The 15,872-nt window shown below is 40.9% G+C and overlaps 1 protein-coding gene across 2 annotated transcripts in view; it reads right to left on the reverse strand.

Moving 5' to 3' along the window:
• The window catches only part of LOC133651091 (neural cell adhesion molecule 1-like), an 881,445-nt gene that overhangs the window by 367,840 nt on the left and 497,733 nt on the right, over positions 1-15,872 (reverse strand). For both annotated transcript variants that reach the window (XM_062049028.1, XM_062049029.1), the window contains 3 exons: positions 15,096-15,280; positions 14,922-15,018; positions 11,018-11,188 (listed from right to left, as the gene is read on the reverse strand). In XM_062049028.1, coding sequence (XP_061905012.1) covers positions 11,018-11,188; positions 14,922-15,018; positions 15,096-15,280 — 453 coding nt within the window. The remainder of the gene's footprint in view (positions 1-11,017; positions 11,189-14,921; positions 15,019-15,095; positions 15,281-15,872) is intronic.

A 15,872-nucleotide genomic window follows, 5' to 3' on the forward strand; every position in this document is an offset into this window, starting at 1 on the left:
TGGCCTGTGGAGAACTGGGACAACAGAGACTCTTACCAGGAGGACTTTGAGTTGGATACGCAGACGCGGTACCGTGAGTACATACATGTATATACTGTACATACATATGTAGCTGCGGCTTCCAAACATTTGATCGCTTGCCCGTACGTGCGTGCCGCTATGTGCATGTCACGTACGTAACTTTGGGTACTTTGGGGAAATATATGTGCTGTATGAACTTTGGGGAGGTGAACGGTACTTTGGGCTGTGGGATTGAGTGTGTTGTGCGGGTGTTTGAGTTGTATTGGCGGGTTATATGGACGGGAGGGGGGAGGTGTTTGTTATGCGGGATTAATTTGTGGCATATTAAATATGAGCCTGGTTGTGTTGTGGCTAATAGAGTATATATATGTCTTGTGTTTATTTACTGTTGTAGTCATTCCCAGCTGAATATCAGGTCCCACCCACCTCTCACAGCATCTTCCCTATCTGAATCGCTTCCACTGCCCTCTAGTCCTTCACTCTCACTTTCCTCATCCACAAATCTTTCATCCTCGCTCAAATTAATGGGGAAATCGTCGCTTTCTCGGTCCGAATCGCTCTCGCTGCTGGTGGCCATGATTGCAAACAATGTGCAGATGTGAGGAGCTCCACAACCTGTGACGTCACGCTACTTCTGGTACAGGCAAGGCTTTTTTATCAGCGACCAAAAGTTGCGAACGTTATCGTCGATGTTCTCTACTAAATCCTTTCAGCAAAAATATGGCAATATCGCAAAATGATCAAGTATGACACATAGAATGGACCTGCTATCCCCGTTTAAATAAGAAAATCGTATTTCAGTAGGCCTTTAACACAATATTTTGCAAATGCGTTTCTCTTGGAAATTGTGTGTAAATGTGAACGATATCGTGGCTTTTGTAAAAATAAAAAATAAACTGACTGGATGGACTTTAAATCACTTAACGGACATTGTTGCTATTTAACGGTCCAAATGAGTAGAATATAATTTTAGTGGTTCTCTTCTTCACAGCGTCGGATAAAAAGCATCATTGTGTTTCTTTGCCCCGGAGCAATGTACGGTGTTGGATCATATGAACAAGTAGTACACAAACACTTAGCACCAGTCATATTGTGCATTCCAGTCAAGTCGTGTCTCTGAGCGGAATATTAAACACAGTCAACGGTTTGGCCTCGGGGCAAAACAACATTTTTAATTTTAACGATTGTTAAATCTGAATGTATTTTCAGTAGACCCTCACAGGACACAACATTAGGTACATCTGCACAATCCAGACGTCAAGACGGTAACGCTCAATCTGATTGATATTGTTGCACCGAATGTTGGGGGCCTGCGAGGGACTTGGCAGTACTTCTTTCAAGCATGCGATGGCAGCCACGCTTTGTGTGGAAACATCCAGCAGGAACAGGAACACCTGCTTGCTCTCCAGAACAAAGCCAGGTCCCTTAAGGATGACTTTCTGTGTGCTATGTGGCTCCATGATGGCATTTTTGCTGACATATGAAGTTGCATTTACAGTGTAATCCCTGCAGAACCTCATTATGTGCTATTTGTGGTACTGTATATCACACCTTTGTACACATTTTGTCTTAGACTGCAAATGCTGCCTCCACTAAAAACATTTCAAAAACCTAACACTCATATTTGTTGGTATAATTGTACACAAATAAACTACTGCATTTTCCGGACCATAGGGCGCACCGGATTATAAGACGCACTGCCGATGAATGGTCTATTTTCGATCTTTTTTCATATATAAGGTGCACCGGATTATAGGGCACATTAAAGGAGTCATATTATTATAATTTTTTGCTAAATGTAAAACACTTCCTTGTGGTCTACATAACATGTAATGGTGGTTCTTTGGTCAAAATGTTGCATGGATGATGTTTTACAGATCATCTTCAAGCCGCTTTCTGACCGTCGCTTCCGGATGTGCCGTTTTGTGGGCGGTCTTATTTACGTGGCTCACCTTCGTCCTCTTTGTTGTAGCGGAGTAGCGTGCAAGGACGGGAGTGGAAGAAGTGTCAAAAGATGGAGCTAACTGTTTTATTGACATTCAGACTTTACTTCAATCAAACACGGAGCAGCATCTTCTCATCCGGAAACAACCACACCGGAGATGTGTCCCGTGAAAAACCGTCCGACCCGAACTCTAATAACTAAATTTCCTCGGGTGAATAATATAAACTCACTACACCGGTATGTTTTAGCGCTTTCATGGCGAGTTTACTGACAGATATAAGTAAGAACTTTACACTACTTTATATTAGAAATGGCAACATCGGAGGATGAATGTCCCATAACAAGAAGATAGATACAAAGAAAAAGCTCATCGACTACGGTGTCGGCACGGACTACAAAGGCGGACTCACGCAATTTTTCAGGATTTATGCAGATCCCAAATACAGATCAGCAGGTATCAGAAGGTAAGGAAAGTTGCCTTTGCATAATATTGCGAAACAAAATGCAAGATAATATGTCTTACCATATACACACACCATAATAATACTCGTATGTTTAATGCGCCGACAATCCATCAAGCTTACGTGGCTCACCTTCGTCCTCTTTGTTGTAGCGGTGTAGCGTGCAAGGACGGGAGTGGAAGAAGTGTCAAAAGATGGAGCTAACTGTTTTAATGACATTCAGACTTTACTTCAATCAATAACGGAGCAGCATCTCCTCATCCGGAAACAACCACACCGTAAATGTGTCCCGTGAAAAACCGTCCGACCCGAACACTAATAACTAAAGTTCCTTGGGTGAATAATGTAAACTCACTATACCGGTATGTTTTAGCGCTTTCATGGCGAGTTTACTGACAGATATAAGTAAGAACTTTACACCACTTTATGTTAGAAATGACAACAGCGGAGGATGAATGTCCCATAACAAGAAGATAGAGAAAAAGAAGAAGCTTATCGGCACGGTCTACAAAGGCGGGCGCGCGCAATTTTTCAGGAAAAGATTGAGCTAACTGTTTTAATGACATTCAGACTTTACTTAAATCAATAACGGAGCAGCATTTCCTCATCCGTGGCTCACTATTGCAATAACAACGCCGGAAATGTGTCCCGTGAAAAAATGTCCGAACGGAACGCTCTAATAACTAAAGTTCCTTGGTAAGTAAGAACTTTACACTACTTTATGTTAGAAATGGCAACAGCGGAGGATGAATGTCCCATAACAAGAAGATGGAGAAAAAGAAGAGGCTTATCGACTACGGCTTTGGACGCGCGGACATTTTCAGGACTTATGCAGATCCCAAATACAGATCAGCAGGTACCAGAAGGTAAGAAAAGTCGCTTTTGCATAATATTGCAAAACAAAACGCCAGATAATATGTCTTACCTTATACCACACACCATAATAATACTCGTATGTTGAAGCTCAGTACAATCCATCAAGCGGTGCGGTTTCATTGCTTACCAAAGTCGTACTAAAACATTTTGATTGATTTTTTTAACGGCGTGTGTAATGTTCTATATTATCAATGGAACATATAAAATGTTGGTGTTGTTTATTTGAGTCATATTGCAGTCTACACGTATCTCTTGTGTGTGACTTCCATCATATTGCAGTCTACACGTGCAGTATCTCTTATGTTTGACTGCCATCTACTGGTCACACTTAACATTTCACCATGTACCAAATAAAATAGCTTCGAGGTCGGTAAACAAAACCAGGATTATTTCGTACATTAGGCGCACTGTCGAGTTTTGAGGAAAAAAAGGATTTTAAGTGCGCCTTATAGTCCGGAAAATACGGTAATTGTGTACTTGATTCTTTTAACGGGTGTTACTAATTAATGGAAATACAGTAGGATGTGACCACAATTCAAGGAAATCCAGGTATCACGTCTTGGCATGGGGGTGGTGTTGGTGATACCAAAATGCGGAGGCAGGAAAAGGCTTGCAGGTAAGAAAAGTATGTAATCCTTTAAGCAGGCAAAAGGACAGGGAGTCGTGCCGCTGGGAAAATCATGTACACAAATGCAAATCTCTACGCATAGCATGAGAAAAATCATGAAACGTAAACTGCAGTGTATAGCTAATATGAGACGTGAACAGCAGTACAAAACTACATAAAGCCCTCTGATTGTGATCAGCGACATTGTACTGATCACCATTCAGAGGCAGGTGTGTGCAATCAGCGTTCCTAGCAACTAAAAATAACTAATGGGGAAAGGACACCAGGTCTTGCATTTTTATTTATTTTTTTGCATTCGTCCACGGAGCGTATTACGTTTGTATGATGTAATCTACTCTTTGTCACATTTAAACTACTGCAATGTTAAAGGCCTACTGAAAGCCACTACTACCGACCACGCAGTCTGATAGTTTATATATCAATGATGAAATCTTAACATTGCAACACATGCCAATACGACCGGGTTAACTTATAAAGTGCAATTTTAAATTTCCCGGGAAACTTCCGGTTGAAAACGTCTAGGTATGATGACGTATGCGAGTGACGTCAATGGTTGAAGCGGAAGTATTCGGACACATTGTATCCCAATACAAAAAGCTCTGTTTTCATCGCAAAATTCCACAGTATTCTGGACATCTGTGTTGGTGAATCTTTTGCAATTTGTTTAATGAACAATGGAGACTGCAAAGAAGAAAGCTGTAGGTGGGATCGGTGTATTAGCGGCTGGCTGCAGCAACACAACCAGGAAGACTTTGAGGATAGCAGACGCGCTATCCGACGCTAGTCGCCGACCGCATCGATGATCGGGTGAAGTCCTTCGTCGCGCCGTCGATCGTTGCAACGCAGGTGAGCACGGGTGTTGATGAGCAGATGAGGGCGGGCGTAGGTGGATAGCTAATGTTTTTAGCATAGCTCTGTCGAGGTCCCGTAGCTAAGTTAGCTTCAATGGCATCGTTAGCAACAGCATTGCTAGGCTTCGCCAGGCGGTACAGCATTAACCGTGTGGTTACAGGTCCAGGGTTTGGTAGTATTGTTGATCTTCTGTCTATCCTTCCAGTCAGGGGCTTATTTCTTTTGTTTCTATCTGCATTTAAGCACAATGCTATCACGTTAGCTCCGTAGCTAAAGTGCTTCGCCGATGTATTGTCGTGGAGATAAAAGTCACTGTGAATGTCCATTTTGCGTTCTCGACTCTCATTTTCAAGAGGATATAGTATCCGAGGTGGTTTAAAATACAAATCCGTGATCCACAATAGAAAAAGGAGAAAGTGTGGAATCCAATGGGCCAGCTTGTACCTAAGTTACGGTCAGAGCGAAAAAAGATACGTCCTGCACTGCACTCTAGTCCTTCACTCTCACGTTCCTCATCCACAAATCTTTCATCCTCGCTCAAATTAATGGGGTAATCGTCGCTTTCTCGGTCCGAATCGCTCTCGCTGCTGGTGTAAACAATGTGCACATGTGAGGCGCTCCACAACCTGTGACGTCACGCTACTTCCGGTGCAGGCAAGGCTTTTTTTAATCAGCGACCAAAAGTTGCGAACTTTATCGTCGATGTTCTCTACTAAATCCTTTCAGCAAAAATATGGCAATATCGCAAAATGATCAAGTATGACACATAGAATGGATCTGCTATCCCCGTTTAAATAAGAAAATTTCATTTCATTAGGCCTTTAATTGAATTCAAGGCGGCTTTCGGGAGCTGACCTAATATTGAAGGAATACATGTTAGCGGTATAGTATACCATACAGTACAATACAACACACAGTCCTTAGAGTACTTGTGTTTTTTTGTTTTTTTTTTGCTTAGTGCATCTTTTTACATGACAGGTGGCTCTCAGGCCCGCGAGCTGACGGCAGCCAGCCTGTCAAGGCGCTGACAGATACGCCCCATGCGGCAAGCAGGACAGGAAGCAGGCAGATATGTAAGAGCCTCCGCGCCTCGGCGGGGACGGGGCTATTATCTGGAGGCCTTGAGCCGACTGTCATCTCAGCCTCGCTGTTGTTGGCCAGACGTCTGCTGCAGCGCTGTCATGTTTGGATTAGCGCCCGGTGATAGCTCAAGTGTTATCTGCCCTTACTTCCCTCGCGTCGAAGATTTAGGAAAGACGAGGGGGGGCGGGGGGACTAGAAATAATAAATTTTTGTCTACATATCTACAGAAAGTTGACATATGACAAACAGGGTTGAAAGAGGGGAGAGTTTTATTTTTGGTTCCTTCCCAAAAACACTACAACTCATCATGTATTGCCATAATATCAAGTTGAAGTTCATAAAAAAATGCAACAAACAAACAATTGCATGCTTGCTGTATTAACAATACATTGAAACTAACCCAGGACCAGATATGGATTTCCTATAGGGATAGGTACTGTGCATATTTGAACCGATACGGTAGCGACTTCTGGTATTTGCTCAGTGGCCTTGTGGATAGAGTGTATCGGTAGGTCGTTGTCATGATCCGTGGTCCGAATCATGTTTTTGTTATGTTCTGTTAGTTTTAGACTCCACTTGTTCCTGTTTTTGTGCACCCTTGTTTGTTTTAGTTACCATGGCGACTTATGATTTTCACCTGCCTCTGGTGTTCGGGACGCACTCCTGTTTCCAATTAAGAGACATTATTTAAGCCTGCCTTTGCCAGTCAGTCGTCCTGGCGTCATTGTTTGTCTCATGCCTGGACTACGTAAGTCGTGTTTATTTCATGCCACAGTTTCATAAGTTCTCTATGTCCTTAGTCTATGCTAAGTATTTACTTTAACTCCAAGTGCTGATGATCAGCGCGTTGTGCTTTCGCCTTGTTTTACGTTTTTGTACCTTTTTGAGTTTTGAGAATTAAATCATGTTTTTACCTGCACGCCGTTTGCATCCTGGGAGAACAAACCTCGCAGCAAGCTGCGAACCCCCCGTCGTGACAGTCGTGAGTTCAAACCCCGGCCGAGTCATACCAAAGACTATAAAAATGGCACCCATTGCCTCCCTGCTTGGCACTCAGCATCAAGGGTTGGAATTGGGGGTTAAATCACCAAAAAGGATTCCTGAGCGCGGCCACCGCTGCTGCTCACTGCTCCCCTCACCTCCCAGGGGGTGAACAAGGGGATGGGTCAAATGCCGAGGGTAATTTCACCACACCTAGTGTGTGTGTGACTATCAGTGGTCTTAACTTTAATTTGGGAATCGATACCAATTTTCAGCGGTACCTATTTTTGCTACTTTTGTGTGTGTTAATAAATATTAATTGTTTTTAACAATTACATTATTTTTTTTATAGCAATATTAAAAAAATAGCTGATAATGGTAGCCGCTGTCAAGTTGTTTTTTGAGTCTCATTTGCAAATGTTACATTAAGTTGCAATTACCGTCGAAAGTCCAAGACGGCAGTAGTATATAGTTTATGGTGTTTTTTGTTGCGCCCTATAAAGTGGTAATAATGTAAGTATAGTACTTATTACACACCAGCTTTTTTATTGTAACGTGCATCTTACTTGCAGTTTTCATTAACGAATTTGGAGGTGTTGAAATCGCCATGTAAAATCACTAATGCTACTAAGTAGCGTGTCAATAGCAAAGCCTACTTATATTGGCATCAAGCGAGGGACCAGATATGTATTTCCTATAGGGATAGGTACTGTTCACATTTGAACCGATACGTCAACATTTCCTGGTAGTATTTGGGAATCGATACCAATTTTCAGCGGTACCAAATTTCGCTACTTTTATGTGTTAATAAATATAATTATTTTTAACATTTAAATTATTTTTTTTATAGCAACATTAAAAATGGTAATTGCTATCAAGTTGTTTTTTGAGTCTCATTTGCAAGTACTACATTAAGTTGCAATTACAGTTGAAAGTCCAAGACGGCTGTAGTGTATAGTTTATGGTGTGTTTTTTGTTGCGCCCTATAAAGTGGTAATAATGTAAGTATGGCACTTATTACGCACCAGGCGTTTGATTGTAACGTGCATCTTACTTGCAGTTTTCATTAACAAATTTGGAGGTGTTGAAATCGCCATGTAAAATCACTAATGCTAATAATTAGCGTGTCAATAGCAAAGCCTACTTATATTGGCATCAAGCGAGGCACCAGATATGTATTTCCTATAGGGATAGGTACTGTTCACATTTGAACCGATACGTCAAAATTTCCTGGTAGTATTTGGGAATCGATACCAATTTTCAGCGGTACCAAATTTCGCTACTTTTATGTGTGTTAATAAATATAATTATTTTTAACATTTAAATTATTTTTTTTATAGCAACATTAAAAATGGTAATTGCTATCAAGTTGTTTTTTGAGTCTCATTTGCAAGTACTACATTAAGTTGCAATTACAGTTGAAAGTCCAAGACGGCAGTAGTGTATAGTTTATGGTGTCTTTTTTGTTGCGCCCTATAAAGTGGTAATAATGTAAGTATGGCACTTATTACGCACCAGCTGTTTGATTGTAACGTGCATCTTACTTGCAGTTTTCATTAACGAATTTGGAGGTGTTGAAATCGCCATGTAAAATCACTAATGCTACTAAGTAGCGTGTCAATAGCAAAGCCTACTTATATTGGCATCAAGTGAGGCACCAGATATGTATTTCCTATAGGGATAGGTACTGTTCACATTTGAACCGATACGTCAACATTTCCTGGTAGTATTTGGGAATCGATACCAATTTTCAGCGGTACCAAATTTCGCTACTTTTATGTGTGTTAATAAATATAATTATTTTTAACATTTAAATTATTTTTTTTATAGCAACATTAAAAATGGTACCTGCTATCAAGTTGTTTTTTGAGTCTCATTTGCAAGTACTACATTAAGTTGCAATTACAGTTGAAAGTCCAAGACGGCAGTAATGTATAGTTTATGGTGTGTTTTTTGTTGCGCCCTATAAAGTGGCAATAATGTAAGTATGGCACTTATTACGCACCAGGCGTTTGATTGTAACGTGCATCTTACTTGCAGTTTTCATTAACAAATTTGGAGGTGTTGAAATCGCCATGTAAAATCACTAATGCTAATAATTAGCGTGTCAATAGCAAAGCCAACGTATATTAGCAACAAGCTAGGGTATCTTTGCAAAAGTGGAGCCTGACTTTACTTACGTTGGAGCGTTTTTGAGTCAATTTGCTTTGTTGGCATTGGAAATTGCTAAATTACCTACAGGTAATTTTGTTTGGCTGATACCGCTCTCAGTGCTGCTGGAGTGATTGCCAAGTGCAGAAGTGCGAAGAGCCGATTAAGTCGGCAACCAGACGTGACCTCACGAGCAAACCAGATACGGAAACATGGCACCATTTGATTTTACGTGAATCGGTGGGTACCAGATTCGGTGTCCATCCTTAATTTCCTGACCTCATTTTAAACTTATTATACTACTTAATTATATTACAATGATTACACAACCAAAATAGCACTGACTCAAGTGCAAAAAAACACAAACGTATTTTAATTTGAGCACCAAATTAAAACCCAATTCCTGCACTTGCCTCAATTTCTGCAGAAGTCATGCATTATTCACTGATAAACCAGCCCAATGTGAAATGGAATAGCTTGTGGACATTTTAAGAAGAAAGAAAGAAAGCAAAACAGAATGTGCTTGATAATTGGATGGCTTTTTACTTTGGCCCCTTGTACCACCCTTTTAAAAAACATACAGTTAGGCGCCGAAGTGTTTTTTTGTGTGTGTAATCCTGCTAATAGGGGTGTGGCGATACAGTTTTTCCACTTCCGACATGACACCGATATTGCAGCCTTTATTATCGGCCGATACCGACAGTCATCTGATAGGACAACAGCCTGAATCATAGACTCTTTTATTAATTTCTGGTGTGAAATGTTTGAAAAGGCTTGATCAAGTGAAATTAGTCAAGCAGAGAAACACTAACGTATTTATTATTAACTATTCGGAATGGGCTTTTGCGGTCTTTAAGTTGAAGTGGAGTGGTAATTGTTTTTGGCGACACCTAGTGGCCACAATAATTCATTAAGTTAAGCTTATGACGCAGTAAGTTGAGTAAAACGCCCACATTTGGATGCTGGATACTTTGTTTTTGTAAGTAAGATGCAACTATAAATATTAAATGATATTGACAAATAGGTTTTAGACTGGCTTATTGTCAATTAAGCACACTTACTGTGCTATTGTGTGCTCAGTTGTTGTGTAGCTGCTAGCTCCTAGCTCAATTGGTATCGCAAATCTTAATTATTAAAAATGTTTCCAAGAAATTTTCCAAGAAATTATTTTAAAAATAAGTTTTTTAGGACATTTCGCACTAACTTGTTGCACGTATACCTATAGCCCAACATGTTTACTTTTACTAAATGAAAATTAATAAAAGTCCAGATGGGGCAATCCAGGGGTGTCAAACTCATTTTAGATCGGGGGCCACATGGAGAAAAATCTACTCCCAAGTGGGCCGGACTGGTAAAATCACGGCACGATAACTTAAAAACAAAGACAACTTCAGATTGTTTTCTTTGTTCAGAAATAGAACAAGCGTGTTCTGAAAATGTACAAATCATAATGTTGTTGTCTTTTTTTACCCTTATATCTTGCGAATAATAGTATTCTATCTTTGTTTGTCGTTATTTATACTTTCTAAATAAATTATGTGAAAATGTTCATCAGTCAACTCATTGGTGTTCATTTTCAATCTATCAAGATAAAAAATAATAATACCAAAATCCAATTACAGGATGTTATTTAGGTAATTTGCTCATTTTCCTCGACTGGTGCACTAACATCATGTAGTTTATTTTTTTTCGCTTTACATAGCTAGCATCATCTACAAAGATACAAAGATTTGCTATTGCGACATCTAGTGGACACATTTAGAACAGCTGTTTCTTTCATTCAAAAATTTCAGCTCGTTTTTGTACTGAGCAAACTCATCCTGGGGGCCGGATAAAACCTGTTCGCGGACCTGATCCGGGCCACGGGCTGTCCGTTTGACAACCCTGAAGCCATTGTGCCATTGTACAAAATCCTGACGCTATTTTGTACACATTTCACTACTACTCTCTATAGTTGTAACCTACATATTGACCGAAACCAAGCGCCCCCTCGTGGTCGGGCGAGGACGTGCGACTCACCCTCAGTGGCATCGTACTCCATGGTGGTCCAGTCGTGGTGCCTCTGCTTGCGCCACACCAGAAGGTACTTGATGATGGGCACTCCGCCGAAGGAGTCAGGCTCGTCAAACTCCACCACGGCCGAGCTGGAGAAAGGCTCCACCTGCTGGATCTCCGGCGAAGACGGCACCTCTGCGACACACAAGGTAACTTAGAAGCCGAGGGACACGGACAAAACAAATGCTTGCAGGAAGGCAAAGTACAGCATCCTTTAAAATGTGGAAGTAGTCATTGTACAGCTTTTATTTTTAAAATGACAGGGAGCACCTCTCTACATAGCAACTGACAGAAGAGTGGATAGTGCACCCCCCCCTCCCTCAATTTTGTCACGTTTCATGTGTCGGGTAACCCGTGACAAATGGGGGCCAAATAAACCCCCTTCCTATTGTATCTGCTTGTCACTTTGACTCAAGTTTGCAAAGCCATTTTTTCATCGGTATGTTGGCGTATAATATAATAATAATCAGATTAAAGGGCCAATATATTTATACGGTTTCACAATTACAAGTGGCCCGTTGAGGCAGCCGTAAATGCATTGTGGCCAACGACGAAATTACTTTTGACATCCCTGTTGTACGGAATGTAATTGACCGGTGCCGGTAGCACTCGTGCACCCTCAGACACCACCAAACTTGCAAAACTATCTTCGTGCTCTCATGTGTTGTCAGCTATTCAGACGATAACGCCTCTGCGTTCAGTCAGTGGCTAGTCAGTCTATACTGCTATACAAGCTGTAGGTGCTATTCAAGTGGCGGCCCCGAGGGCCAAATCCGGCCTGGGAATGACACCATAGTTCAGTTCAAAACATGGGAGACAACCATTTGTGCAGGAAATTACAAAAAACACAAGAGTGCTCCTGTTGTATAGAGGAACTTGGACCACTGTGAACACATTGGCAGATAATTGCATTTACATTTTAACCTTGCTTGCAAACAATAGAACACTGGGGTCCAAACTTGTACATATATGTAATGATAACTTGAAATACAAAGGAAAGCAGATACATGGAGGGGAAGAAAGAGAAGCGAACTGTATTAACCTTGTAGATTGTTATAGTAACAATAGGTTAAGCTTTGTCAGTGTGCCGTGTGGGGGACGACGTTAATAAATGTTTGATTAAATGTGAATACGGTGTACTGTACGTATGCATACAGTATGTGCTCGTATGTGTACAGCTGATTTAACGGAATAGACTCCACAGATTTTTTGCATTTTTAAATGAAAAAGTACTGTCTTCATATTATATTTACCGTATTTCCTTGAATAGCCGCCGGGGCGCTAATTAATTTAAAACCTCTTCTCACTCCTGCGCTTACCAAAAGCATACGGGATGGGCAAGCATGCGCTAATTATTTTAAAACCTCTTTTAACTTCAGCGCTTACCTTATCATGAAAAGCACATTTAATAAAAAAAACTTTATTAAGGTCTTACTTTTACTTATAAATGATGTCCATGTGCAGCTGCTTCTGATCAAAGGCAGTCTTCCTTATCTTTCTTCAGTTTTAAAAGTCTCTGGAGATATTCCTTTAATTATTACCTCCTGCTTCGATTGAAAGTCCAGTTTAGAAAGCTGTTTTATTTTAGATATGTAATCCTCCATGGTAAATTTAATGACTCAAATTTGACCCGGCGGAAGTGCCAAGCATGCGCTAATTATTTTGCGAAACGAGTTTGACCCGGCTGTAATTCTAGGCAGGCGAATACTATATTCCCGGCGGCAATTCAAGGAAATACGGTAGGTGCAATATTATAGAGAAATGTAGATGTGGAAACAAATACATTAATGCATACACTGCACAGTCAACAATGGGTGTAAATGGCATCAATCACTTAGTGAAAAGAGGGGTTGGATGCGCCTTCCACACATTCTCGGTGATAAACATGCATGCATACATAAACAAGCACATATACATACAGTACATGCATATATGCATTGGTACACATCGCCCACAATACAGCACACTAGTACGCGTGACTCATTCTCACCATCATCACACTGTATGACTACATGTAATTCTTTCTTCTTTTTCTCTCACAATTTAATCATTTATCGAAGATTCGGCTGGTGAATATTATTAATCTTTGTTAATATTGTTGTGATTACTATAAATATAAAAAATATTTTTAACTATGGTGTAGTAAAGATTAGGGATGTCCGATAATATCGCACTGCCGATATTATCGGCCGATAAATGCCTTAAAATGTAATATCGGAAATGATCGGTATCAGTTTCAAAATGATCGGTATCGGTTTCAAAAAGTAAAATGTATGACTTTTTAAAACGCCGCTGTACGGAGTGGTACACGGGCGTAGGGAGAAGTACAGAGCGCCAATAAACCTTAAAGGCACTTCCTTTGCGTGCCGGCCCAGTCACATAATATCTAGGGCTTTTCACACACACACAAGTGAATGCAAAACATACTTGGTCAACAGCCATACAGGTCACACTGAGGGTGTCCGTATGAACAACTTTAACACTGTTACAAATATGCGCCACACTGTGAACCCACACCAAACAAGAATGACAAACACATTTCGGGAGAACATCCGCACCGTAACAGAACATAAACACAACAGAACAAATACCCAGAACCCCTTGCAGCACTAACTCTTCCGGGACGCTACAATATACACCCCCCGCTACCCCCTACTCCAAGGTGGGTAAGCTCTTTACATTAGGTGTACATAAGGCGCTCTGTCGAGTTTTGAGGAAAAAAAAAAGATTTTCAGTGCACCTTATAGTCCGGAAAATACGGTAATCTATGCAAGAAGTTGGGAGAGTGGCCGGGCCAGCAATCTGAGGGTTACTGGTTCAATCCCCACCTTCTACCATCCTAGTCACGTCCGTTGTGTCCTTGAGCAAGACACTTCACCCTTGCTCCTGATGGGCCTGGTTAGCGCCGTGCATGAGAGCTCATCAGTGTGTGAATGTGTGTGTGTGAATGGGTGAATGTGGAAAATAGTGTCAAAGCGCTTTGAGTTCCTTAAAAAGGTAGAAAAGTACGACCCATTTACCATTTAGACCAGGGGTGTCAAACTCATTTTAGATGGGGGGCCACATGGAGAAAAATCTACTCCCAAGTGGGCCGGACCGGTAAAATCACGGCACGATAACTTAAAAATAAAGACAACTTCAGTGAACAATGGGAGACCGGGCGTTCTGCTCCGCTGCTCCCAGTCTGTGGAACGCTCTCCCTGACCACCTGAGGGCACCACAGACTGTGTATGCTTTTAAAAAAGGCTTAAAAACCCTTCTTTTTAAAAAAGCCTTTTTTTTTTTTTTAGATATATGCATACTAGTTTTAGCTATTTGGCTGTTCTAGTTTTTATTTATTTTTTATTATGTTTTTATTTTTTCTAATTTATTTATTTATTTTATTTTATTTTTTAAATACACTGTAGCACTTTGAGGTTGTTTACTCAATGTAAAGTGCTTTTTACAAATAAAATCTATTATTATTATTATTATTAAAAAAATAATATAAAAATTAAATTACCGGATGTTATTTATGTAGTTTGCTTACATCGTGTGGTATATTTTTTTATATTTTTTTTACATATGTAGCATAATCTAGAAAGACACAAATAATTGCTATTGTGACATCTAGTGGACACAATTAAAACAGCAGTTTCTTTCATTCAAAAATTTCGGCTAATTTTTATACTTAGTAAACTCATCCCACGGGCCGGATAAAACCTGTTCACGGGCCTGATCCGGCCCACGGGCCTTACGTTTGACACCCCTGATTTAGACCAAACATCACATGTAGACCAAAGGATGTGTTTTAAATGTGAAAAAAACATAATAAGGAAGTAAATGGTGTTTAAAAACTTGCTCTCAAGTATAAAAAAAACAAACAAACCTGCTTGGATGAGGAGGAACTCCTTGTACTCTGTGCCCATCACATTGTTGGCCGTGCAGTTGTAGCTTCCAAAGTCGCTCTGGGATTCAGGAGAAACCTAAAAAAAAAAAAAACAGACTACATCGCTGCTGAAAGGCAACAAAACAATCAGTTTGTTTAAGGTTAGCGTCGTACCTCCAGGTAGCTGACGCTCCGCGTGTTGTGGATCTTCACATTGGTGGCGTTGGAGCTGGGCAGCTGAAGGCCGTCACGGAACCAAGTCACAGAAGCCGCCGGGTGGGCTTCCACCACACAGCTGAGGTTGGCCGGGTTTCCCTCCCACGTGTACGTCGTCACCGAGCCCAGAATCTTTGGAGCATCTAAAACAATGACGCTTGTTAACCGCAAATCTCGAAGAAAAAAAAAAAAAATCCTCAGGCAAAAAAAAAATTCAGCTTTGTGTGAAAATACCAGAATCGGAGTGCAGTTGCGTAAGCTGAACGTGACCATGCGGAGTCTGTTAATGCGTTTCCTTGCCTCGCCAAAGACATCCAGCGGTGTTTGTTATGCTTCGCAGTGTGACAATTCATTTGGAAAATTCTCCATGAATTATTGTTCATTAAAGCTCAGCAGAAGGCAGTCAAATGCCTCCGTTTGTGTTCCTCTATTCGTTTCCCCGAGTGACGACAGCCAGTACGTAATGCCTGAAAGGAAAACGTTTGACATGCTCGTCAGCTGCGAGGTGAGCTTAAGTTTCAATAAAAAAAAAAGACCAGCAGGTTGGAGCGCTCCTCCTGACCGAGAAGAAACGCTCTGTTGAGCTCGCTGAGTTCTATTGATTTGTCTGCCTACGGTGAGCAAACAACAATGGACGAGAAGGAGGCCAGAAAAGTTGTCTGGATGCTGTCAAACTCTATTTGAGGTAGCTCAGCCCGGAAGATTCCAAACTGATGATGTTTCACAGTTGGAGAA

Source organism: Entelurus aequoreus, linkage group LG05, assembly GCF_033978785.1.
Source record: "Entelurus aequoreus isolate RoL-2023_Sb linkage group LG05, RoL_Eaeq_v1.1, whole genome shotgun sequence".
In the NCBI taxonomy this organism is placed as follows: domain Eukaryota; kingdom Metazoa; phylum Chordata; class Actinopteri; order Syngnathiformes; family Syngnathidae; genus Entelurus; species Entelurus aequoreus.